This window comes from Bos taurus, chromosome 17, assembly GCF_002263795.3.
Source record: "Bos taurus isolate L1 Dominette 01449 registration number 42190680 breed Hereford chromosome 17, ARS-UCD2.0, whole genome shotgun sequence".
Taxonomy (NCBI): domain Eukaryota; kingdom Metazoa; phylum Chordata; class Mammalia; order Artiodactyla; family Bovidae; genus Bos; species Bos taurus.
This window is the reverse complement of record NC_037344.1, coordinates 4,295,657-4,322,649: the sequence shown is the minus strand read 5'-3', so window position 1 is coordinate 4,322,649 and position 26,993 is coordinate 4,295,657. Positions and strand designations below refer to the sequence as shown.

The window sequence follows — 26,993 nt, the reverse complement described above, 5'->3', positions numbered from 1 at the left end:
GTCCAATATAGTAGCTACAAGCCACTTGTGAATACAGAGTTCTTGAAAGGGGACTAGTCTGAATTGAGTTGTACCATGAGTGTAAAGTATACACTGGATTTCAAAGATTTAATCTTCCCAAAGAATGTAAACCAGTTCATTAATAACTTTTATATTGATCACTTATTGAAATGGTAAATTCTGGATATAGTAAGTCCTCTACATATGAACCTTCAAGTTGCAGACTTCCACAGATGCGAGCGTGTGTTCCCAGCATGTCTGGTGCACATTGTTGCCTGTGCGCATCCTCTGCAGGTGGTGCTTTTGTGTACTTTATAGAGTACAGTAGTGCAATATCTTTATTTCAAGCCCGGGATGTCAGAAGTAGGCATGAAAGCAATGGTGACGTGGTTGGTATTGCTAAGAAGCACCAGCTCTTCACTGTACTCCTGTACTTTTCAAGGTACTGTACTGTAAGATTAGAAATGTTTTCTTTATTTTTTTAATGTAGTATTTGTGTGAAAAGTACTATAAACCTATTACAATACATCCAATTTTATTTCAGTACAGTATGGCCGATTGTATTAGTTGGGTACCTCGGCTAACTTTGTCGGATATATGAATGCGCTCTTGGAATGGAACTTGTTCATTAGTAGGGGACTTACTGTATATTAGATTAAATAAATACATAATTAAAATGAATTTTCCCTGTTTCTTTTTTCTTTTTGATGTGGCTACTAGCAAACTTTAAGTTACATGCGAAACTTATGTTATATTCCTATCAGAATAGCACTAACAGAGAAAGGGAAAATAAGGGGTCTAAAACAGAACCTTTGAGAATGTAATGTTTTTCAGAGTTTAAGTTTTTAAGTTAACATGTAATATATGCAAATAGATTTTTCAAATAAGTCTACAGAGGAGAGTATAAAATGAAAAGAGTTTTTCCTGCCACCCTTAATACCACTTTGTATCATATAGACACTATGTGGTTTCTTAATTTCTATTCCAGGAATGTATATGCATGTAAACACATATTTAATACAGGTGGGGTACTGTTCTGTACCTTGCCTTTTTCAGTATCTGAAGGTTTTCATTAAAGCACAGAGAGCTCTGCTTCAGCTGACACTTTCCGAGCCTGGTGCCAGGGAGGACTGTGGTTCTTGCCTCCCCGTCACCTCCCAGACCCTTTCCCCCTGCTCCCTCACCTTGGATGCGCCTTCTGCTCCCTTGTGTGTGACCTGTATCATTGGGGTATTGTTCCTCGTGGCTTCTGAGATGGCCTATTGAATTCTCGCAAATCTACCAAAGTTAACCCTTGACACTGGGCACTTCCAACAGGGCGCAGTAGACAGTGCCCTGAGGCGTCGCTGAGGGCAGGTGCTGTTTCTACCTCTACCACAGGGCGCACACTGGGGCTCGATCAGCGTTTGTGGAATTAATAAATAAATGGGCGAATGAATAAAGCCCGTCTTTATGAGTACTCTAGGAAACAAAATTATTGAAGATATAAGACATGCATCTTACAACAAACAGGCATTGATACACACACTATACTCAGAAGAGTAAGGTCTTAAATGCGTATGGTATATGTTTTATAGAAATCTAATGCTTTTATCCCATTTTAAAATACTGCAAAGACTGGAACCATTTAATGAATTACCCTGCAATAATGCTAGACTTTTCAAGTTAATATATTGAGTGAATATTTGTTGAGTACTTGTTAGGAAGTGTGCTAGGCTCTGAGTACACAGTGCTGGATGAAACAGACATGATATCCACCTGTGTGGAGCTCTAGTCCAATGGCAGATGCCTGGCCACTTTGATATTAATTATGATATTTAATAAAGAAAGTGACTGCTTCCTTTTAAAGACTGCTTAATATGTACTGTACTCTAAATGCTTTACTTACTTTATTTTACTTTATACATATTCCAGAAGTAGCAGTGGAAGTGATTAAGGTCACTTTTTGACATTTATAATACTTAAGAATCTAAAACTTAAGGAAAAAAATCAATGTGTGCTATGGCAGATGCTATGGCAAAATGGACACAAAGTGAGTGACAAGCATGAGACTGTCTTCCCACTCCTAATCCAGTGGCCCCTTGCTCCACCAAACTGCCTCCTTACAGAGGAATTGTGACTCCGGTTAAGGGGATTCTAGAACATTTTTGGTGGTGATTCCTTAAAAAAATGATTTCATATAAATATCAGTAACAGATAATGGATGTGAAAAAGACAATTTTCAAGACAGATGATTGTGGCCCATGAGTAGCTATGCGCCTGTTTGAACAGCCAGGTCAGCGTTTGCTGACACCCTCATCCGTCTTCATGCTCTGCAGTGCTTTCACCTTCATTTCCGCACTTGTTTCTAACAGACAAAAATCGGATCAGGAAAGTTGATGGGGCCCAAAGGAGTGTCTGTGGACCGCAATGGGCACATCATCGTGGTGGATAACAAGGCGTGCTGCGTCTTCATCTTCCAGCCGAATGGGAAAATAGTCACCAGGTTTGGTAGCCGAGGCAATGGGGACAGGCAGTTTGCAGGTACACTCGATGGTAATATGTAAACCCCCTTTTTTATGCTTCTTCTGCTCACAGTTGCATGATGTTGGAGCATGTTGAGGACGCCGCATCCCCAGTGTGTTTGCCGGCTTTGGGAAAGACACTGGGGATGGAATCTAAGCGAAAGCATGGTTAGATGCTTCTCAGGGACTTTACCCGCAGTAAGTGCTACTGCAGCCCATGTGGGCTTTTACTGGTGGCAACTCAGAAGTCTAATCTTCAGATATTAACATTGAATAAAATAGTTTTTAAATGAAAATGTTTGAGGAACTATGGAGAGCCTCCTGTTTCCACCTGACTGTTGCTTTATTTAAGTTTCTGAATGAGAATATTTTTCACCTAAGTGGTTATACGAGAGCAGAAGTGTAGAATAGCACAGGGAAGGCGGTTTCTTTTACTTTTCTCTTTGGTGTGCCACTTTGCAGTCACAGGCTTACCTCGTTTTTTTTTTTTACATCTGCAAGAGGCTGAAAACAGTTGATTACTTCTTTTGAGAAGGATGCTTTTGGCGGTTCACATTAATTTGCATAATCTTTCTTTATGCTTTGTCTCCAGTTCTGCCAAATTCTGAATGTCGCCCAAAATTATAAAGTGTGGGTTTCTGAGCTACTTGAAAAAAAATTATTACACGCTGGATATTTTTCCCTCGGTGCTCCCAAGAGTTACCATGTCTCTCTTCGGTGGGAGCTGAGGGCCCTCCCTGTGTGACTGTCGGGGAAGCTGGCAGAGGTGACTTTCAGATGGTGGTGTGGAGAAGGAATTCCGATGCTTACTGCTCATTCCACTCCATGAGGGCTGCTGGAACTGTCAGCTTGATTTGGAAGAAGGCAGAGCAGACAGCCACAAGTGTAGAATGCTATCGAATCTGTGTTATCTGAAGCCAGAGGTCTGGCTGAATGACCTTTTAAGAACCGAATCTATAGTTCTTTGTTTTTTCTTAAATAACTAAGTTAATGTATGAAGTTCTGTAACTACTGTGTTGTTGTAATCATTTTTGTTGTTATGGTTATCACATGTTTTTTTCTTATTTTTATTTCAGGTCCGCATTTCGCAGCTGTAAATAGCAATAATGAGATTATTGTTACAGATTTCCATAATCATTCTGTCAAGGTACCATAAACACATCAATTGTTGTTAACTTTCAATTGCTTTAATACAGGAATCAGTCTGGGAGAAAACATGAGACTCACCTATACACACAGGACCTAGGGGATTAACCTAAAAGAGCAGATCTTTGCTTCTCCTAAAAGATGCAGGTTTTAATTTGGACACACAGACTTTGCAGAGTCAGAAAAGTGAACAAAATATTGTGCCAGTAAGTTTCTTAATTTGAAACTGGTGTAAATGGAGATGACTTGAAAATTAAATTTTAAAAAGCAGTTGCTTGAACTCAGAGAGGCAGAACTTTCTGAAGCTTAATGTTTTGTGGCTATTTGATAAATTAAAACAGATGACTTTTTTCAGTTTTCTGCACCTAGGGCCTTACAAACAAAAGTAGGTATTAGAACTCTGCTGCCGCAACAGATTTGGGGAGGGAAACAGCCCTGGCATCCATTCATAGAGTGTCCTTCATACATCCTTCACACACGTGGTGCTCCCCACCCCTCCCCCAAACACTGTAGTACATCTTCCTTAGTAGGTAGAGTGGGGAGAAAGATTTGACCTCTATTATGAGCAAATCAGGAGAAAATAGAGTGGTTCAAAACCAGTGTCTCACTTACTGGAACGAGAAAACGCTTGCTAGCATTCTAGACCAAGCTTATCCGAGTGTAACGTGTGCTCCACGTGTAACGTGTGCTCCACGTGTAACGTGTGCTCCACGTGTAACGTGTGCTCCACGTGTAACGTGTGCAATGTCGGGTGGCCTGGGAGTGCCCTGACAGACACTTTTCCTTTCAGAGTTCTTTGTCTGTTTTTAGGGTTACCTTCTGTTTACATCAAGTGATACAGGTTTGCACTGATCCTAGAAGTGTAAGTAAGCTCACTTAAATGTTTTAAAGTCAGGCATTGCAGATGTGAGGGAGGGTAGAAGACAGCATAGGGGAGGCCAGTGAGTCAAGTTTGCGCTTAGAGACAACCATTGAGCACTCAAATCTAACCATCAGTCTGCCAGTGTGGATGACTGGAAGAGCTAAATAGGGGTAGGATTCTGACACCAAAGGAACGCTCTTCGCTGCTGGTTGTCCCCAGCTCTTCCTGGAAGAAGGTGTCTTGAAGCTGGGTAGATAAATGGAAAGGCCTCATGCTTTGGAGATGGGGCCAAGTCTCCCGTGCAGAGAGGGGAGCACAGTGGGCCGTGGTGCTGGGGCAGGCTGAGGGGAAGGATGCCCACCGTTGCTGCTTCCTTGAAAGGCCGCTTCCTGCCATGGGTCTCTCCAGAGTTGCTGCCTGAGTGGCAGGGCTCCGTCCATGCCCCCCTCCACATACACACACCTGCCCAGGCTTGGTAAGAGGAAGAGAACAATGGGAAGGTCTTTTGAGAATGAGGGACGCACACAGCAAAGTGGCAGTGGAGCCTCGGCCTGTGGCCGTTCTCCCAGGGGGCTGTCACAGTCCTGTGGACAAGCATAACTAGAAAAGGACCACATGGGCCATCATGACGCTCCCTCCTCTCCACTCTGTTTATAGAGCGGCCCTTCATTTAACCGTTGTGCATTGAACAAGAAGGAAACCCGTATACGTCTCAGTGGTGCCAGGGCCAGCGAGGCCTGGCCTAGGTGCCACCACGCCCAGCAGAAGACGTGACAGTGGCCAGGCTGCCCTTTTCCACTGAGCACAGCTGGGGCTCAGAGCCTCTCCTTTCCCTTTGCTCGAGGCAACTGTGTGAGCCAGCTGGCCTCGGTGAGTGGGAGGATTCCTATTTACCAGTCCTAACATTGTAGGAAGAAAGAAAACATATGTAAGTAGCCAAAATGCAAGGCAGAGAGCAACAAATGCCTTTTTTAAGAATGGGTACGTATAGGGACTCCCCTGGTGGTCCAGTGGTTAGGACTCCGCTTCCAGTGCAGGGGCGTGAGTTCAATCCCTGGTCGGGACTGAACGGCCAAAAGAGATGCACGGCCAAAACAGACAGGTAGAATAGCTACACGTAAAGTTCTCTAAATATCCAGAAAAAAAAGAGAAGATTTCCATGATTAAGACTATCAGGGAAGACTTCCAAGTGGAGGTGGTATTGAGATGAACAGAATTTTGAAATCAGAAAAGGACTGTCATCAAAATGATAAAAACTTACAGTAAAAATTTATCAAAAAAGAAAACTATAAAAATGATTTCAGCTCATACTTCTGCCTCTTAGTATGCTTTCATCTGAATAAGTTATAAATAATTAAATGACATTTTAGGTGGGAAAAATAGAAAATATGAGAAATTTAAAGTCATTAAAATTGTGAAAACATTTCAGGTTTTCAGTACTGTAGAGGCAGTTATTTAAACTCAACTTTTCTCTCATTTAGAGGGAAAAAACCCAGTCATTTTTATTTTTCTCTTCTCTTTGACAGTTGTTGCCATGTAGCTTTTATGAAATAGTTGGGCTTTTTTTCTTTATATAACGTGGGCAGTTAACAAGAATTCTTGATTTAAGTCACTTCTCTGTTGATAAACATAAAAACCTGAACTATAGGTCAAGGGTAACAAGTGGGCTAATTAGTTCTTTAGCTACCTTCACGATATACATTTTCCTCATTGCAAAACAAGATTAAATTAGCCTTCATAATTTCAGAATGGAGCAGAAGCATGTAAACTGTTTGAATTGTGTCAAGGAAAACATGCTGACTTAGAGAGATAAGCAAACAAAATGATTATTTGTATAGCTTTTCTTTTTTTTCATTTTTATTTTGTATTGGAGTATAGGACCCAATGGTAAAGAATCCCCCTGCCCAGCCAAAGACACAGGTTTGATCCCTGGGTCAGGAAGATCCCCTGAAAAAGGAAATCCCACTCCAATAATCTTGCCTGGGAAATCCCACGGACAGAGGAGCCCGGTGGGCTGTAGTCCATGGGGTCCCACGGACAGAGGAGCCCGGTGGGGTCACAAAGTTCGGACGTGACTTAGTGGCTAAACCACAACAACATTGGATTTACAACATTGTATGAGTGTCAGGTGTACAGCAAGGTTATTCAGTTATACATATACATACATCTTTTATACATACACATCTTTTCTTTTTCAGATTCTTTTCCCATTTAGTTTATTACAGAATATTGAGTAGCATTCCCTGTGCTGCATTAGATCCTTGTTGATTATCTATTTTGTATATAGTAGTAGGTACATGTTAATCCCAAAATTATGTGAAGGAGATAAAAAGAATCAGAAAAGATTTTAAAGACACGGCATCTTAGTAAAAGTTGATTCTTGTCTCTGTCCTTTCAAAGAACCAAAGAGGTAGCTTATTTACTTGGCAAGCATGTAACTAATTCAGAAAGCAGTCATGACTTTTTCATTTTACCTTAAAGAAAATTTAGGCTTTAGAGTTGGAAGCGTCTCACTTCCCCATCATAAGAAACTAAAAGAAATAGCATCATTTTACTCTTTCATGATCACAGAGATGGCAGTAAGAGAATCTTGAAAAGGTTCTGAAAGCACCTTCAGATTAGATCTGTGCTCAGGCTTAGTGACCTCTCTCGGGTCCTCGTTTTAGAAACCTCACGCTCATGGGTGCCTTGCATATAACACTTTTTGATTTGTCAGTGAGTTTTTCTACATGTGTTGCATGATAATGAAGGCATAAGAGAACATCCTGAACGTGTTCAAAACCAGATCTTCAAGATAAAGTTATGCTTACTAGTCTTATCATTAAACACATATTAAAATGCTAATTCTCTCAATGTTAGTAATCTGAGTAATCTACAATTGGTACATACACTGTAACACTCTATTAATAAGAATATTTAATTAACCACAATAGTCCAGTGCTTGGCTGTTATCAGATATTAGAGAATTTGAGAATTCTGCAGTTTCGTTTAGCTCCCTCTTCCATCATCCTCCTTCATGGGCTGTATTCATCAAAGCTTATGGCTATCTATTCTAACTAAAATATTCTGAGAAAATCTATTTTAAAAAGCCATTTTCTTATTCCTCAGTTGCTGCCATCACACACACACGCACACACATACTCACTTGGATTTTCCTTGCTATAAATGTGTGGTCCAGCCACATTTCTTGTTATGTTGACTTAGTAAAATCGTAGTAAATTCTGAATATCTGGCCTAACAAAAAGCTCTTACTTTCTGATTCAACTTTGAGCAATTGTCCATCCTGTTAGAAATACAATTTCTATTCTTGAAATTAGATATTTATTTAAATGCAAAAAGAATAATGTGTTTGGAAATTACATCTCTACTTACTCGTAGTACCTTATATTTGTATATTTTTTATAATTTATAACAGAAGTATTTTTCACATAGCAATACAACCGGATATAAGCTAGAAAAAGAAGTGGTTTAACAAATAGTAAATCAGATTTAGATAGTAAATTTGGGAACCACAAGTGATATGTGGGGTCTAGTTTGTAAACTCCCAGTTTTTGAAGAATGTCTTAAATAATCTGCTCAGATATTTTTTAAAAACCAGAATGTTTGCTTAACTATCTTAGTTTAAAATAACTTAAAAATATCTCGTACAGGTGTTTAATCAGGAAGGCGAATTCATGTTGAAGTTTGGCTCAAATGGAGAAGGAAACGGGCAGTTTAATGCTCCCACGGGCGTAGCAGTGGATTCAAATGGAAACATCATCGTAGCCGACTGGGGGAACAGCAGGATCCAGGTAGACGGATTTATTTGTTTAGAGTGATCGCTGTTTGTTGAAAGTGAAGTCCCCCAACCTGGAATGTTTTCCATTTGTTCATTGGTTAGGTGATTAGGCTGTAAACAGTCTAACCAGAAGTGCCAAACTAAGGAAGGTGGAATAGAAACAAGTCAACCCAGGGTGCTCTGGGCAAATCAAGGAGCATTCCCAAGTCGCTCTGAGAACAGCAGTGTTCGGCAGTTGAATCTGATGATGGATGGCTTCTTCTCAGGAAAGGGGTCAAGACTTTAAATGTAACACTGCATACTTTAATTTCTCCAGGGTATTTATCTTGCTTAATTATCCCAGTGGACATCTACTTTTGAAAAAGGTGTTCTGTATCTGATGGGAAGCCAGCAGCAGACAAGGGGCTACAGTCAGGAGGCAGTGCTGTATAGGGCCACAGATGCTCGGCTGTTTGTGCCGTGGCCCTCATCACACCTGCCTTTTGAAACACCCTATAAGCCAAACAGAATGGCCAGAAGAAACCAGTCTGGGCCTGGGAAGGGAAAGAGTTCTTTTTATTGCATCAGAGCAGAAGCTTACTGACCAAAAAAGACCACTTTCTGTCCAAATGTACGATTTTCTTGTTGCATGTTGACTCAGGACATTCTTCTGTGGTCTAGTTACCAATTTTTCCCTCTTGTGCTTGGGAATAAAAGAAGATAGTGAGGCTGGAAGGGGAGAAGTGAAAGCTCAGGGTGAGACAGAAGGGTGGTTTGTTCTTCGGGCCCCATCCAGAGCCGTTCCCCTCACATGGGACCTCTGTGAGCGTGTCAGCTCACACGGGGCACAGAGAGTGAGGGGGGGGCAGGCACGGTGAGTGGAGGGAGGGGCTGTGGGTGAGTGCGGCCTAAACAAGGCTGGGGGCCGCACCCGTGTTTCCAGGTAAGAAACGTCAGCATCAGAGGTTTCCTAACCCCGGCTTCTTCCTGTTCCTCAAACTTCTCCTGTCACACTCTGACTTTATGTTTACAGGTGTTTGATGGAAGTGGGTCGTTTTTGTCCTACATTAACACGTCTGCTGATCCACTCTATGGCCCCCAGGGCCTGGCCCTAACTTCAGACGGCCACGTGGTGGTTGCAGACTCTGGAAACCACTGTTTCAAGGTCTACCGGTACTTACAGTAACAGTGGGCGACTGGACACCCCCTTACAAAGATCTTACACCATAAACTGGAATGGATCTCCTGACACAGGACCAGATGATACTAGACTTTTCTTGCTAGAAGGAATCATCGGTGAACTTTCCAAGGTTATTTCTGAATGTAACAATTTCCTTAAAAACTGCATATCTGATTTCCATAATCCACGTTTAGAGTTAAAAAAAAAAAATCTCTTCTACTGAATCTATAAAAACTGCAAAGTTTTACACCTGTGAACTATGTCATATAGGACAGGGATTTATGTAGTTTAACTAATTTTGCAAATCAAACAAGCATTAAAAAAAAACTAGAATATTTAAAGGCATTTGTTAATCCTGTGAGTGATAGCTTTTGTGCAGAGCTTCCAAAAACAAGATGAAAACAAAATCTGTTATAGTTATATACTTTATTTAACCTTGGTCACAAGACCCAGGGGATCTTCTAACCTCACTTTTACAGTAGAGATTAGTCTTGTGACATTTTTTGTTTATCAGTAACTACATATAACATTACTTTGGGAAAAAACGAAAGCTGTCTTACAAAATCCTCCCACCTGGGATTAGCAAGCCTCTTGAGTTTAGCACTTAAAAAATCAATGCAAATCTCCCACCCTTTCTGAGTTTGATCAAAGATCTTCTTCATGTGTTTCTTTGCACCTCGCTCCTGCTCACCTTGTATCTAAAAACAAAGTTCATTTTCAGGGAAACCTGAAATTCCTGATACTTTGAAAGGCATTTTACGACAGTAATGCTACCTTTTGGTAAACCAGCGGGCCCCGTTAACTCCAGGTTAATGCACTGGAATGTAACCAAGGCAAAGTCAGTCACATTCTCTGTGCCGTGCGCTCACACGTGTCTCTCCTCTCCCACTTCACGAATGCGAAAGCTTTACCTCTTGCAAAATGTCAGCACATGTAGTAGGACACCAGTATCCTAGGACAGAGAGCCATAAGCAGCCCTTTGGAGGACGGATGGTGTCAACCAAAGGCATGCGATTGATCAATGGTCTCCCCTTAGAAAGCAAGTGTTACCAAAGTCGTGTTATCGCGAAGGCATTACAGGTAAGGGCATGTTACGGTTATTTATCATTGTCTAATGACTAGTAGAGGCATTAAAGGACTATGTATACATGATTAGGGTAAGGTAGAATGTATCATATATATATTTAGCTGAACCTTTGGTGTATTGAAGTAGGCAGCACTCTGAAAGACAGAAGCAGCTTCAGCACATTCCTCAACTGCACCGTTTAACGCCGTCCTCATAGAGCAAGCCCTAAAGCAGGTTTCATTTTTGCCATTTTCCAGGAGTGCTGGTATTGGTTGACTTCTAGTCAGAAAATGGCCTTCTGTGCTTTCAAAAACAAAACGAAAAACAGGTCGAAAGAAACAAAGTTGAACTTGAGTTACATTTAAGTATAAACGCATTTTGAGACATGGTAAGAATAATTTAGTCAAATCGGATTCTGTAAAATAAGATGTGGTGTATTTCCACTGTTTGATTTTCTACTCAGTTCTACCAAATAGGATGTCATGTTTGGCATTTTCGATAATGACTTGGGGACCTTTTTCACTGAAAGCACCTTAAAACTGTACTATAAAAAAACATTTCCCACATGTATAACTATGTGAATTTGATGTTTCTTTTTTCCTAATGTCAGTGGTGAAATGAGTCTTTGAATTTAAATATTGATGTTTAACGAGCACTTCCTGGGTTCCAGAGACTATTTAAGGCACTGGGTATAAAGTCATGGATAAAACAAACAAAGCCCCCTGCCCCTTTGAAGCTTACACTGTAGGGCAGGAATGTCATTTCACCATTAACTAACCTTCTGCATAAAAGATAAGCTAGACTCGATAATTCCTGAAATGTTTAAAAGGAAAGGTTTTAAACTAGTTAAATTAATTTCAGTTTATTTTCACCAGTGAAAGTAGCTTCCTCTGTAGACTCTGTCATAGGCCATGGATCTTAAGGCTCGTTTACTTAAAGGGGTTTTTTGCACATTCAAATTATTCTTGTGAATTTAGAAATTAACCAGCCATCATAACGTATTAGACTGGGTACCTTAATAGAAGGAACACAAAGCTGATTTTTTTACATGTCAATATTGGAACGAAACTGGAATAAAAGAAGAGATACTTTGATTCAGACCTGTCCCACTACCTGTTCCTAAAACACATGCTATGGGCACTCCAGGAAACACTATATTTCCCCAAAATATATATAATCCTATATGTTAAAGTATAAATAACATTTCGAATTTGGATACATATGTGCATTTACTGTATCTCTTGGTAAGCATATTTTAGGGGGAAAGTGCTGCTGCTAAGATGAATAGACAAGATTTAAATGGAGTTTTGTCACATTCTAAATGGTTTCTAGTAAACTGAGAAGGATATAAAATAAGTGACTTTTTGTTTCTGTTCTACCATTTTTGTTTGATTTCTGTTTGTCACGTGTACAGAACCTGTCATACATTCATGATAAGTAGCACTGAAAAACTACCCATTCAAATTTCCCCTGGGCACTTACGGCAAAATGTTGCCAGTTAGAATGTAATGGTCGTGACGATGCAGTCCCTCCCCAGTTACAGATATTAGTAACTGTGTCTCCGATACAGACCTCCCCTGCTGGACATGGGGAGGTGGGTGGAGTCACTTGACCACTTAGATGAATAAAAAGCCTTTATGACGCTTAGCCATTAAAAAAAAAAATGGTTCTTAGTATCTTGATCAAACTTTAGTCTCCAGTAACTAAAGTCCCCAGGTTACCTTCTTTTAATTTACTCTTCGACTAGATTTGAGGCAAATAAATACTAACAGGTCCATGCAACTAGAATACACTTGCTTCTACTACTAAATATACAGGGTATGTACTAAGGGAGTTAACTGGAATAGCAGTATGCTAGCAAGTGTCTATGGATCCTTAATACTAAAGGGGTCACATAAATGCTTTGGTAATACTAAGTTAATTGGAGGAAACAGCAAATAAACATCAGGTAATCTGCAGATTACTTCAGATGGAAAAAATCTTTATGTACATTTGAACTGTACGGTATCCTCCTTATTCACCAGCTTCTGAAAAAGGGAGGAATATTTTTAGTTTAGTAATTTAAAAGTAAGACATTTCCAGGTAAGATAAAATTGAAGGTATTTGCTGCAAACATTGTTTCATTTTGCTTAAAATTGAAAGTCGTGATATTGTTGCATTCTGTAAATGTTACAGGGTTTTAAACTTACAATTATTTTAATATTTTTGATAACTAGGAATCTAGCATTGCCATAAAGGAAACTAAGTGCCCATTAAAGATTTGTTTGGTATAAATAAATAATTTTTTGTTTTGTTTTAAATGACAGTAAGCTACAAATCATGATGTTAAACTTTCTGAAGATGAATTGTGTGGCAGTGATTGTATAGTCTGTTTGTGGAGAATGTATGGAAGCTATTAATATTCTAAGATAGATGAATAAATTGGCTATGTTGTTCCAATGAATGTACAGCACTTCCAATAACTTTTGAAAGCAACACAGCCTTAAAATGTTTTTGCTTTATGACATGGGAATGTTCGGTCATCAAAAGACTTTATTCTTAGAATTCTTTAGATCATTTTCAACTCTATAGCCTTTCAATCCTATGTATGAGTATGAGGGATTTTTGTTTCCTTTTTTTTTCTTTAAAAATTTTGTACATTCCATCTTTATAGGTCTGTTTCATATATTTTGTGTATACAACACTAAATCTTGCGCTCTTTGACATTGGTACTGATATATTCTCATCATTGTTCTTTTATGAATCAAAATGCTGACTGCCTATTTAAAGAAGAGAATAAACGCCGTGCATCAAAGTGTTTGTATGTTCGTAGCTACATACGTACCACAGTATTTTGGATGCTTTAGTCTACAATAAATCTTTAAATTAATTCTGTCTTGAAACATAGGAGAAACAAGATTCATGTGTATATCTTTACCATGCACAAAATCTCAAACCATTATAATAAAGCTTGTTTTCTCCATTTCTAGGCTGAACGTTCATTTATTTAACCTGCCGTTCTCTCTCTCAGTGAAAGAAAGTGAAGACACTTTCTAGAACATGTGGAAGATATCAATACCTTAATCAAACTGTTCATATGAGTGAGAAAAGGTTTAGTTAATGGGAGTGTTTTCTTAGGTTCTCTTTCTGATAGTCTGTTGTTGGTATCTAGAAATGCAGCAGATTTCTGTTAGTTTTGTTCCCTGCAGCTTTACTGAATTCAGTTGTTCATGCTGGTACCTTTGTGGTGGCATCTTGAAGGTATTCTGTGTTCTGGCATCATGTGGTCTGCAAACAGTGATGCTTTTAATTACTTCTTTCCAGTTTGGATTCCTTTTATTCCTTTTTCTGGTCTGACTGCTGTGGCTACCCAATACTATGTTGAATAAAAGTGATCAGAGCAGTCATCTTTGGTTTTTTTCCTGATCTTTGAGGTAATGCTTTCAGCTTTTCACTGTGGAGCATATTAAGTATAATGTTAGCTGTGGGCTTACCAGTTTAGCCCCTCTATACCCATTTTGTTGAGAGTTTTTATTATAAATTGATGCTGATTTTTGTCAAAAGCTGTCTGCATCTCTTGAGATCATTATATAATTTCTGTTCTTGATTTGTGGATGTTGAACCATCCTTGCAGCCTTGGGATAAATCCCACTTGATCTTGGTGTATGGTTCTTTCAATGTATGGTTAAATTCAGCTTGCTGATACTTTGTTGAGGATTTTTGCACCTGTGTTCCTCGGTATTGCATACACGTTAAGTCGCTTTAGTCATGTCCGACTCATTGCAACCCCGTGGACTGTAGCCCACCAGGCTCCTCTGTCCATGGAATTCTCCAGGCAAGAATACTGGGGTGGGTAGTGGGATTGGCCTATAATTTTCTTGTTTTGTGAAATCTTTGTCTGGTTTTGGTTTCAGGATGCTGCTGGCCTTGTAGCATGAGTTCAGAAAGCTTTTCTTCCTCAGCAATATTTTGGAATAATTTCAGAACATTCTCTAAATGTTTCATAGAATTCACCTGTAAAGCCATCTGGTCCTGGACTTTTGATTGTTGGGAGGTTTGGGGGGGTTGGGGTTTTTTTTTTAACTGATTCATTTTGGTAATGGTAATTGGTCTGTGAGCGAGCTTGGTCCTGGGGTCTGGCTGCAGGACGCATGGGTCCCAGAGCTGGTGTTATATAACCAGTAGGTGGGGCCAGTTCTTGCCACAACTGACAGTGGGGTCTGGGGTGTTCCAGAGTTTGTGTTGACCTGCTGGTGGGCAAGACAGCCCCCTCCCCCAGGCCCAGGTCTGGTGCTGACATGTTGACTGGGGCCTGTCATAGCAGGCCACAGGACTGCCGTTGTCCCAGGGCTGGTGTTCCCCCTCTGGTGGGTGAGGCTGGTCTGAAGGCTGGAGCAGCTTACTAATGGGTGGACCCAGGGCCCAGCAAACTGTGGGACTGGCACCTGCCTGCTGGTGGGCAGAGCTTGGTCCTAGGATTCTCTGGCTGCAGGGCCCTGGGGGTTCCAGGTCTAATGTCCGTGTCCTGGTATGTGATGCTGGGTCTTCAGCCTTCTGGTGGGCAAGGCCATGTCCAGGGATGGCTGTGGGCTCAGGGATTCTTAAGGCTGCCTCTCTGCTCTTGGATGGGGCTGTGTCCCTGTCCAGTTAGTCGCTTCACCTTACGTGCCCCAGCACTGGTGCCTCCAGGCTGGTCAGTGGTTGCGGAGTGGGTCTTGAGGCTAACAGGCTGAAGAAGGACTCCAAAATGGCACTTGCCAGCTCCAGTGTCTTTGTGGGAGACTGAGTTTTCCAAAAGGCTGCCACCAGTGTCTGTGAGTCCAGAGTGAGCTCCAGCTGCCTCCTGCGTCTCTAAAAGGACTCTCCAAGATTAGCAGGTGGGTCTAACCTTCTTCTGTGGGTCCTGAAGCATGTGAGATTTTGTGTGTACCCTTTAAGAGTGGAATCTCTATTTCCCTCAGTCCTCTGGGTCTCCCAAAAGTAAGCCCTACTGGCCTTCAAGGCCAAATATTGAGGGGTTGTCTCCCCACTGCAGGACCCCTGGGCTGGGAAACTCAAAGCTAGGGCTTGGACCTTTGAGAGAAGCTCTCTCCTTTGAGAGAAGCTCTGCAACCATAATTCTCTTGTGTGGAGGTCACCCCGCCAGGGGTAGGAGTCTCGACTGTATTGCAGCTCTGCGCCTCCTGCCTGTCTCACAGTTCCCTTAGTTCCTTCTTTATTTCTTCAGTTAGAGAGGATCTTTTCTGGTGGGTTTCGGTCTTTTCAGCAATAGTGCTTAGTGCTTACAGAGTTGTGATTTTGGTGCGCCCTTGAGAGGAGGTAAACCCGAGGTCTTTCTGCCCCATCTTGGGAACTCCATCCCATCTGACCTGTGGTGCCCCACAATGCCTGAGAATAGGTAAGTTCTCAGTCTTGAGTAGTGTATGAACTTGATGCTTATTTATTTGTTCTCTTATGAAGGACTCATGTCTTTCTTCATTGATTATAAACAAGTCATTGGTTTAAACATATGCATAGAGCATTTTTCCTGATTTATTTATAGGCTTTTTGGTTTTTCATTAAGTCCATGATTTATATTTTGTGTGATGAGATAACACTAAAAGTTGTTATGATTAGAGTAGCTTTTGTTAAAAATAGAGGAACACTACAAAAACTTCCCTGTTTTACTTCTTGGAGGGTTAAATTTCCATAACAGATGGAAAGTCTGAAAGAGGTGACCTGAGTTAGTCTGGGAAGGAGAGATGAAACAATAAAAATGAGAAAAAGACCGAATGTTACAGTGCTAAATAGTAATTGTGAAATTAGTATTATTGACACCTAACTCTGTTTTTCACTTACTCTTTCCATTTAAGCAAGTAGGAGGTTGTGGTGGTGGGCTCTTTGGAGGTGAGTGAGGCACTTGCCCAGGCTTTAGTACATCTCGGATTATACCCATAATCTCGGTTCATGTAAAGCCAGAGACGCCACTTTCCAGAGCAGACAAAGGCTCAGTTAAAGGCGGTTTGTTATCACAGGATAAGAGGGTAAGAGGACGGACAGTGGCAGTCTGCCCTCAGCCCGCCTCCTGCCTCTGCTTTGCTGCTGTGGTCTGAACAGATGCCCATGCACCTGTGGATACTAGGCTTTGGGCTGTGTGTTAAGGGCTGCTAGGACAAATAATAAGACCTGTAGTCTCTTAAGAGCTTACAGTGTGGTTGTTGAACTAGACCAGGTAATTACAACACTATGAACTGCTTTTATATACCTTCATTAGCAAATATTTACTGAGTCTAGGGTCCCATTCTAGCTACTAGGGAATAGCAGTAAACCAAAAAAAAAGGTCCCAGTTCCCATGGAGCTTTATCCTACTGGAATGAGACTTAAATGAATATGTACAGAGCTGGCTACATAATTAATAATGCCTGGTACAAAATGAAAATGCAGGACCCCTCATTCAAAAGAATGGAAAGACTTTTCCCTTCTTTCTGTGGTGTCTGTTTAAGCCTGTGGTGGTGTTTATTTGCTACGTAACGTCACAGTCCCTGGGGCAGAGGGATATTCACCTGGTGCGTGAGGACGCTCACATACACCTGAGGCTCCCACCATGACTCAGACTTGCTCCACGTGCCCAGTCATCACCCCCCTGAGAATGGAGGATGATGGGCTGTTGAGAGGGGCCAAGGATGCTAGCAGCTGTTAACTCACCCAGGGGGAAGGCAGAGAGGTGTTAGTGGGGACCGCCAACCCAGGCTTGCTAAAAGAGGGCAAGAGAGCAAGCTCTCCAGGGGAGAACTAATAGTTCAGTATCGTGAGGCTAGACAATGCTCGAGAAGAAACGATGAGAGATGAGGCAGGGTTAACAGAAAGAGTTAGTGTCCCTGTTTTCAAGGAGTTTATATCCCAGATGGAAAGATTCAAAGAGCATTAATACCTATAGTACAGAACAAATTAAGGTAGGTGTCATAAAAGAAATGTCAATAACCGTGGTGGAAAAGTCCAGGTTTTCACATGTTGGGTGGGGACAAGCTCTCTCCTCTGTGTTCACCTGAGACTTCCACAAACTTCCATTCTCTTGGGCAAAAAAAAAAAGATGAGTTTGTAAAGATTTTTAAATGCCAGAGAAATGTACGTACCTTTAGTGGAAATACACACACCTTTCCTCCTCTCCTGTCTCATCTTCACTGCTTCCTCACTCCCAAATGAATCATAAAGTCACATGAAACTTTTGGTTTTCCAGTGCTGAGGAAAGTTATGTTTACACTACACTGTAGCCTATTAAGTGTGAAGTAGAATTATGTCTTAAAAAACAATATACATACCATAATTTAAAAACATCACTAAAAAATACTTTAATAAATTTTTTAGAAAAAATGCTAGCCATTACCTGAGCCTTCAATGAGTTGTAGTCTTGTTGCTGGTGGAAGATCTTGCCTCCAGGGTGGTGTCTGCTGATTGATCAGGGTGGTAGTCTTGAAATAAGACAGTGAAGTCTGCTGCATTGATTCTTTAATGAATGATTTCTCTGTGGCATGTGGTGCTGTTTGATAGTATTTTACTCACAGAAAACTCCTTTCAAAATTGGAGCCAGTCCTCTCAAACTCTGCCATTGCTTGATCAACTAAGTTTATGTAATGTTCTAAATCCTTTGTTGTCATTTCAGCAGTCTTCACAGCATCTTCTCCAGGAGTAGATTCCAGCTCAAGAAACTACTTTCTTTACTCATCCATAAGAAGCAACTCCTCATTCATTCAAATTTTACCATGAATTGCAGCAATTCCGCCACATCTTCAGGCTCCACTTTGAATTCTAGCTCTCTTGCTGTTTCCAGTACATTTGTAGTTCCTTCCTCCACTGAAGGCTTAAACCCCTCAAAGTCATACAAGAGAGTTGGAATCAACTTTTCTCAAACTCCTCTTACTGTTGATATTTTGACCTCTTCCCATAAACCACACATGTTCTTAGTGGCATCTAGAATGGTGAATCCTTTCCAGAAGGTTTTCAATTGACTTTGCCCAGATACACCACAGAAATCACTGCCTATGGCAACTATGGCCTTACAAAATGTATTTCTTAATAATGCTTGAAAGTATTATAGAAACTACTCTTTGATCCATGGACTGCAGAATGGATGTTGTGTTACCAGGCATTAAAACATTAATCTCATTGTACATCTCTGTCAGAGTTCTTGGGTGACCAGGTACATTGTCAATGAGCTGCAATATCTTGAAATAATATTTTTTCTGAGCAGTAGGTCTCAACAGTGGGTTTAAAATATTCAGTTAAACCATGTTGCAAACAGATGTGCTGTTATCCAAGCTTTGTTCTTCCATTTATAGAGCAGAGGCAGAGCAGATCGAGCATGATTCTTCAGGGCCCTAGAATTTTCAGATGGTGGGTGAGCACTGGCTTTGACTTAAAGTCACCAGCTACATTAGCCCCTAATAAGAGTATCGGCCTGTCCTTTGAAGCCAGGCCTCATGAACCAACCTCGGCCAGCTTCAAACTTGTCTTCTGCAGCTTCCTCACCTCTCTCAGCCTTCAGGGAATTGAGGAGGTTTACAGCCTTGCCATGGAGAAGGCAATGGCACCCCACTCCAGTACTCTTGCCTGGAAAATCCCATGGATGGAGGAGCCTGGTGGGCTGCAGTCCATGGGGTCGAGAAGAGTCAGACATGACTGAGTGACTTCACTTTCACTTTTCACTTTCATGCATTGGAGAAGGAAATGGCAACCCACTCCAGTGTTCTTGCCTGGAGAATCCCAGGGACGGGGAAGCCTGGTGGGCTGCCGTCAATGGGGTCACACAGAGTCGGACACGACTGAAGTGACTTAGCATAGCTTACAACCTTGCCATAGACTAGGCTTTGGCTTTAGGGAATGTGGCTGCTTCGGTTGTCTCTCCGGATCCCTCAGACTTTCTCCACATCAGCAAGAAGGCTGTTCCGCTTCCTCATCATTCACGTGTTCACTGGAGCAGCACTTTTCATTTCCTTCAAGAAATTTTTCTTTGCACCCACAACTTGGCTGTTTGGTGAAGGAGAACTTAGTTTCAGCCTGTATCTGCTCCCGACATGCCTTCCTCACTAAGCTTAATCATTCCTAGCTTTTGATTTAAAGTGAGAGACTTGTGACTCTTCCTTTCACTTGAACACTTAGAAGCCATTTTAAGGTTAGTAACTGGCCTAGCTTCAATATTGTTTTGTCTGAGGGAAGAGGGAGCCCTAAGGGGAGACAGAAAGATGAGGAAATGGCCGGTTGGTCGGTGGAGCAGTCAGAACACACACAACACATATCAGTTAAGTCTTCTGTCTTATATGGGCATGGTTCATAGTGTCCTAAAACAATTAACAATAGTAGCATCAATGATTACAGGTCACCATAACAGATAGAATAATGATTAAAAAGTTTGAAATATTGGAAGAATTACCCAAATGTGCAATAGAGACACAAAATGACCAAATGCCATTGGGAAAATAGTGCTAATAGACTTGCTCGACAGAGTTGACACAAACCTTCAATGTGTACAAAACAGTGTCTGCTACGTGCAAGAAAGCAAAGCATGATAAAGAGCTGTGCCTGTTTCAGCACATTTCTGCCGCAGGTTCTCTTCTTCCAGGAACTCAAACGTAGACAGGCAAGGAATACTGAGTTCCCCAGATTCCTGTAGGGATTCCCTGGTAGCTCAGTTGGTAAAGAATCTGCCTGCAATGCAGGAGACCTGGGTTCGATACCTGGGTTGGGAAGATCCCCTGGAGAAGGAAATACCAACCCACTCCAGTATTCTTGCCTGGGAAGTTCCACCGACAGACGAGCCTGCTGCTGCTGCTGCTAAGTCACTTCAGTCGTGTCCGACTCTGTGTGACCCCATAGATGTCAGCCCATGAGGCTCCCCCATCCCTGGGATTCTCCAGGCAAGAACACTGGAGTGGGTTGCCAGTTCCTTCTCCAATGCAGGAAAGTGAAAAGTGAAAGTGAAGTCGCTCAGTCATGTCCGACTCTTAGCGACCCCATGGACTGCAGCCCACCAGGCTCCTTTGTCCATGGGATTTTCCAGGCAAGAGTACTGGAGTGGGTTGCCATTGCCTTCTCCAACAGAGGAGCCTGGTAGGCTACAATCCGTGGGGTCACAAGAGTCGGACATGACTTAGTGACTAAACCACCATCAGATTCCTGGTCTAGAAGAAAAGTTGTGGGTAACAGATAGGTATGTCCCTTTGGGCCTGCACACTCCTTGGCCGTGGGGAGTGATGTGGCTGGAGTGGGGCCAACATGCCCCTCTACAGAGTAAGGTCTAGGGCAAGTGGCAGTCACCCAGATGGAAGGGCAGCACTGCCTGGAACATAAAGGCCACACTGAAAGGAGTGGTTCATCCTCAAAGGTGTCTGGTTCATCCTCACATTCTCTGCAGGCAGCAGATATTCAAATTTTTTAAAATGAAATTAATGTGTGCTTAAGCGTTTTGTAAAACACCAATCTGTTTAATAAACCAATGCCATTTGAGTACTATAACAAATGCTAGGTGGTGGATACTTGATCCAAATTCATGATGCTACAAATATGTATTTGCTTTCATACTCAGCTTATATACTACCTCTTCCTGGAGAATCCCATGGACGGAGGAGCCTGGTAAGCTGCAGTCCATGGGGTTGCTAGGAGTCGGACACGACTGAGCGACTTCACTTTCACTTTCCACTTTCATGCATTGGAGAAGGAAATGGCAACCCACTCCAGTGTTCTTGCCTGGAGAACGCCAGGGACGGCGGAGCCTGGTGGGCTGCCGTCTCTGGGGTCGCACAGAGTTGGACACAACTGAAGTGACTTAGCAGCAGCCTGCCCCATAATATTGCAAAACTTGGAGCACCTCAAGACATCTGAATGGTCTATCAGATAGTTTCGGAACTCTATTGGTGAAAATAGTAAATGGGAAAGCACTACTCAATGCAAATATATAGATTTTTCCAAATAAAATATCCTTTGTTTTTTCACCTGAAAGCCATATCTAGTTATCCCTAAGCCAATGACTAGGTGACGTTCTTGGAAACCTGGTAATTTATTTAATATACATTTATTGAGTGTCCATCATGTGTCAGGCACTTTATTAAGCCTTGGTGATACCAAATGGTTGGCTCAGTTTTTGCCACAGAAAGGAGTTTGATATTAGAGGGAAGCTGTCCAAGTAAATAATTACAAAGTGAATCGGGGTGCTGTGATAAAACTGTACAGAGATCCTATCTTGTGGGGAGGTGTGAGGAAGCAGAGAGAAAAAGACTTGGAGGCCTACCTGAGCATTTAAAGGATGGAAGAATGGGAATGGCTTGTGGGATTTTACTTCCCTGACCAGGGATTGAACCCAGGCCATGGCAGTGAAAGCGCTAAGTCCTAACCTTACTGGACCAAAGAGGATTTCCCAAGAAAGGCTGTTCTTGATGGAACAGAAGGTATGGCAGTCTGAGAGCAGATAAGGTAAGTTCAGTTCAGTTCAGCCACTCAGTCGTGTCAGACTCTTTGGGACCCCATGAACTGCAGCATGCCAGGCCTCCGTGTTCATCACCAACTCCCAGAGTTTACTCAAACTCATGTCCATTGAGTCAGTGATGCCATCCAACCATCTCATCCTCTGTCCCCTTCTCTCACCTTCAATCTTTCCCAGCATCAGGGTCTTTTCAAATGAGTCAGCTCTTCGCATTAGGTGGCCAAAGTACAGGAGTTTCAGCTTCAACATCAGTCCTTCCAATAAACACCCAGGACTGATCTCCTTTAGAATGGACTGGTTGGATCTCCTTGCAGTCCAAGGAACTCTCAAGAGTCTTCTCCCACACCACAGTTCAAAAGCATCAATTGTTCAGCACTCAGCTTTCTTCATAATCCAACTCTCACATCCATACATGACTACTGGAAAAACCATAGCTTTGATAACATGGGCCTTTGTTGGCAAAGTAATGTCTCTGCTTTTTAATATGGTTAAATCTTCCCACAAATGCCACCTTTATTCTGACAACTTCATATAAACACCAGTATAGTTGTTTAATATTTGTCTTAAATATCACTTTTTTACTGACATACTTATTTTCGATGTATCTTGAGCAATGCATGAGAAATCTAGGGTCATTGTGCATGCATGTGTGCTCAGTCGTAGCCAACTCTTTGTGACCCCGTGGACTGTAGCCCACCAGGCTCCTCTGTCCATGGGATTTTCCAGGCAAGAATACTGGAGCAGGTTGCCATTTCCTCCTCCAGGGGATCTTCTTCACCCAGGGATCGAAACTGCATCTCCTGTGTCTCCTGCATTGGCGGGTGGATTCTTTATCACTGTACCACCTAGGAAGCCCTTTGAAAAATCTAGGGTATGGTGCATTAATTATACATTTTCTAGTACTAATATTAAAACATTAAATGGATAGCCGTTTATTATTTTAAAATCATCTTACATACCATCAACAGAATTATACTGAACTCTAGGAAAGACCAAATTAATGGAACTCGAAGTAATTCAATATATCCTTATCCTGCTTCTGTCAGAAGCAACAGGAGATGCTGTTACCGAGTCTAAGCTCATACTGCTCACTGCACAACATGCCAGTAATCAAGAGACAATGTGTTGGGGCGAGAAATTGGCTTTATTCAATAAAGTGACTTTATTCAAAAAGCCAGCAAACCGAGAAGATGGTGGGCTTGTGCCCCAAGGACCAATCGTGCCTGAGTTAGAATTCAGGTTCCTTTTCTACTAAAGGGCTTCCCTGGTGGCTCAAAGGTTAAAGCGTCTGCCCGCAATGTGGGAGACCTGGGTTCGATCCCTGGGTCGGGAAGATCCCCTGGAGAAGGAAATGGTAACCCACTCCAGTATTCTTGCCTGGAGAATCCCATGGACAGAGGAGCCTGGTGGGCTACAGTCCACAGGGTCGCAAAGAGTCGGACACGACTGAGCGACTTCACTTTTCTACTAAAAGGAGAGGGAGTAAAGTCAAACGCTTCCTGGTTTCCATCAGCCTCTGGAAAGTGTGAAAGTCTCTCAGTCATGTCTGACTCTTTGTGACTCCAAGAACTATAACTGTAGTTTACCAGGCTCCTCTGTTCATGGACTTCTCCAGGCAAGAATCCTGGATGGATTGCCATTCATTCCCTTCTCTAGGGGATATCGGAGAAGGCAATGGCACCCCACTCCAGTACTTTTGCCTAGAAAATCCCATGGACGGAGGAGCCTGCTAGGCTGCAGTCCATGGGGTCGCTAGAGCCAGACACGACTGAGCGACTTCACTTTTACTTTTCACTTTCATGCATTGGAGAAGGAAATGGCAACCCAGTCCAGTGTTCTTGCCTGGAGAATCCCAGGGACGGGGAAGCCTGGTGGGCTGCCGTCTATGGGGTCACACAGAGTTGGACACGACTGAAGCGACTTAGCAGCAGCAGCAGCAAGGGGATATGCCTGACCCAGGGACCCAACCTGAGTCTCCTGCACTTTAAGCAGAGTCACCAGGGGTGTGTTAACTTCTTCCTTCTTGCAGTCATTCACAGGTGGGTCTGCTCAGGAGGTTTCCAGTGAGTTTAACATTGGTATTTTAGTTTAATGCTCATTACCTGGGAAGCAAGGTTCCCAGAGATGAGTCATTATACCCAGTTGAGCTTATAGGCAACATCCCTTTAGTTATTAATTTATAGTAAGATTCAAAGGTTCGTCCCTATTACAATGCAAATTTCTAGTGAAATCATTATACTTTAAAATGGTTCAAGATAATACAATTTTCAGAATAACTGAAAAATCAGTTAATTTTCTAGCACCTTGTCAAATAATGAGGTAGCATATTTTTGACTTGATTTGAAATTCACTCTCTTGTATTAAAAAAAAAAACCTAAAAGAAAGGCAAACATATAAACAAGGGAATTTTTAAAATCTGCAAAAGCAGTGCGTAGCGGTAAAAGCTGGAGTATAAAATTAAGAGGAAAGAAAATCCGCCCCAGACCAGGCAAATCCGGATGGACGGAGGCAGTATTTCCTGCCCAGCGGCCAAAAGGCATCCGTTTCTTAAGGCAAACTTGGGGCGGTTTCCGCTGAGTGAAGAATGACGTCAAAGGCGAGGGCTCAAGACTTCCTCGGAAAAAAAAGTGGGATTACACTCAGCACCGAGGACGGAAAACGGAAGCAGCTGTGAGAGCCTGTCGGCCAGCCTCTGGAGCGCTGACGGGCGGGACCAAGCAGGCCCCGCCCCCAGGATAGGCCCCGCCCACCCCGACCGGCCGCTCGCCGCCGCCGCCGCCAGGGGTCGCTGCGCGCCGCAGGAGCGAGGGCTGGTCTTTCTTCCCCTCCTCGCTGCTCCGCCCGCGGGGCGGTGTAGGCGCCAAAATCAAACCCAGCCGAGCCGGCCCCGCCCCTCGCCGCGTGCCGGTCCCGCCGCCGGAAGACGAGCCGCAGGCGCCATGGTAAGAGCCGGAGGCGCGTTTCCCGGTCCCCTTCCTCCCCGAGGTCCGGCCGCTTAATCCTCCGGCCGTGTGGGACCCCGGCCTGGCTGGCTCTGGGCTCCTGGGGTGGCTGCAGGAGCCGGCTCCCCGGCCGGGTCAAACGCCGCGTCCGTCCTGCGCTTTCCGGCTGCCGTTGCCCTAGTCCAAGGCAGGCATGCAGCTCCGGGACCCCCGCTTTATGCCCCCCGCGCCCTCCCGGGCGGGTTAGATTAAACGCGGAGCGTTCGAGAACGTGCCCCGAGTATCTCACAGGCTCAGCAGTCTGTCAGCAAGGCCAAGAGTCGCTTCAGAAGCCGTGTCCGGGCTCCCCGCCTCCGGCCTCCAGAAGGCGCCGCCCCCGCTTGAGAATCTTGGGGGAAGCGGCATTGAGGGCCCAAGGGCTTCGCTTGATCCCTGACGATTATTGGTTTTGTGCATTGTAGCCTGTAGAGCACATTTCAGAATTCCTCACAGTTTCTAAAGTGACCTAAAGAATCCCCACTTTATATGCCAGTTAGAGGATTTCTGTGAAAATGCTCCTTTTTTACTGAAGGGCAGGACTCACTTCTAAAGTTGCTGTATTAGGGAAGCACCCGGGCTTCCCCGGTGGCTCAGACTGGGAAGAATCTGCCTACAATGCAGGAGACCCGGGTTGGACCCCTGGGTGGGAAAGCCACCCCCCCCACCCCACCCCCCAGAGAAGAGAATGGCAACCCACTCCAGTGTTCTTGGCTGGAGAATGCCATGGACAGAGGAGCTTGGCGGGCTGCAGTCCATTGGGTGACAGAGTCTGACACGGCTGAGCACGCTCATGAAACTGCACAGACTTGGTCAGACGTGGTCTTGTGTGGCCCAGTGAGTTCTGTCTTGGTTAGGTTCCAAACCATCTCTTTGTTTTTGCGAGTTTAATGTCTTTCTGCTCATCAAATCATTTTCATAAACCTTCAGAGTTTCTACTCTCGCTGCCCCCCCCCCCCCGCCCCTTTCTGTTAGCAGAGAATCAACGTCTAATGAAATGGATCAAAGATTTTACTTTCGTATTTAAGTGGCCGTTATTTTGCCAAGCTAGTGGTGGATGGGGATCTAGGTTGTTCAGTGTTTATTTGAAGGTAATTGTCCAGATGTAATCATAACTGATAACGGCTTCTTTGTGGTTAGACTAACAGCCCAGCCACCTGGGCATACAATGATGTAGGAAGCCAAACAAGCACACACTTAAATCTGGTACCAATGCGCCCTCATAGATTTCTGTTTATAGTTACTAGCCAGATACAACTGACTACTGCGTTAACTTTTTTTGTTTTTGTTTTTTTACCGACTGACTCTACACCTGCATCACCTTCTAATAGTAAATGGTTTAATTTGCCTTTAACTCTTTTCTGATGTTTACCTCTGGTAATGGAGAAACATGAAACAAAATTTTTTGTAAGAGACATATTCCCACTTTTCATGTATCATTAAGAAATAAGTTTAGTGTTATACAAAGATAACCTTTCTTCTCTTTCCTGATTGTTAATTAATTGCTGGTTGCTTCAGTTTGGTTATGCTTGCTGGGTAGACAATTGTTTTAAGTCCAAGCATGTTTTTGAAATTAGAGATAGGTGTTGTGGTCTGCCACTTATGAGGGCAGCAGCTATCATCTGCTTTTAATTTTTCAAAATCTTACTAGTGATCAACAGGGCTGACTTTAGGATTTCTTTTTTTTTTTTTTTTGGACTGCACAGCATGTAGGATCTTAATTCCCTGACAAGGAATCGAAACTGCCTCCTGCAGTGGAAGCGCTGGGTCCCAAATCACTGGCCTTTCAGGGAATTCCTGACTTTAGGATTTTTTTAACTTATAATAAGAGAAGATTCCTTTCATTTTCCTAAAGTCAAGTGTTGAGTGAATCTCTAACTTACACTTTCAGGAGATTTCCTTTCATCTTAAATTTTACGTGAGCCCTTGTTGATTTTTTTGGAGAAATTTCTAAATGTGAAGTAATGTGGCATCCTTTTACATTAGTTATTTTAACTCTGGCCATGATACTCTCCTACCGTGGTTAGTAATAAACATTCTTTGTAGTGGTTAAGGTGGATGAATAAATT

At 42.7% G+C, this 26,993-nt stretch overlaps 2 protein-coding genes across 11 annotated transcripts in view; both read left to right on the top strand.

The window, feature by feature from the left end:
* TRIM2 (tripartite motif containing 2) overlaps positions 1-13,477 on the top strand; it is a 127,910-nt gene extending 114,433 nt beyond the window's left edge. For 6 of the 9 annotated variants that reach the window (XM_059876112.1, XM_059876109.1, XM_059876108.1 and 3 more), the window contains 4 exons: positions 2,355-2,535; positions 3,581-3,651; positions 8,163-8,303; positions 9,303-13,477. In XM_059876112.1, coding sequence (XP_059732095.1) covers positions 2,355-2,535; positions 3,581-3,651; positions 8,163-8,303; positions 9,303-9,455 — 546 coding nt within the window. In that variant the 3' untranslated portion in view covers positions 9,456-13,477. 9 annotated transcript variants of the gene reach the window in all.
* Positions 13,478-24,740: 11,263 nt separating this feature from the next.
* Positions 24,741-26,993, top strand: part of MND1 (meiotic nuclear divisions 1) — a 79,610-nt gene continuing 77,357 nt past the window's right edge. The window contains exon 1 of one of the 2 annotated variants that reach the window (XM_015475346.3): positions 24,741-24,888. In XM_015475346.3, the coding sequence (XP_015330832.1) occupies positions 24,886-24,888 (3 nt within the window). In that variant the 5' untranslated portion in view covers positions 24,741-24,885. 2 annotated transcript variants of the gene reach the window in all.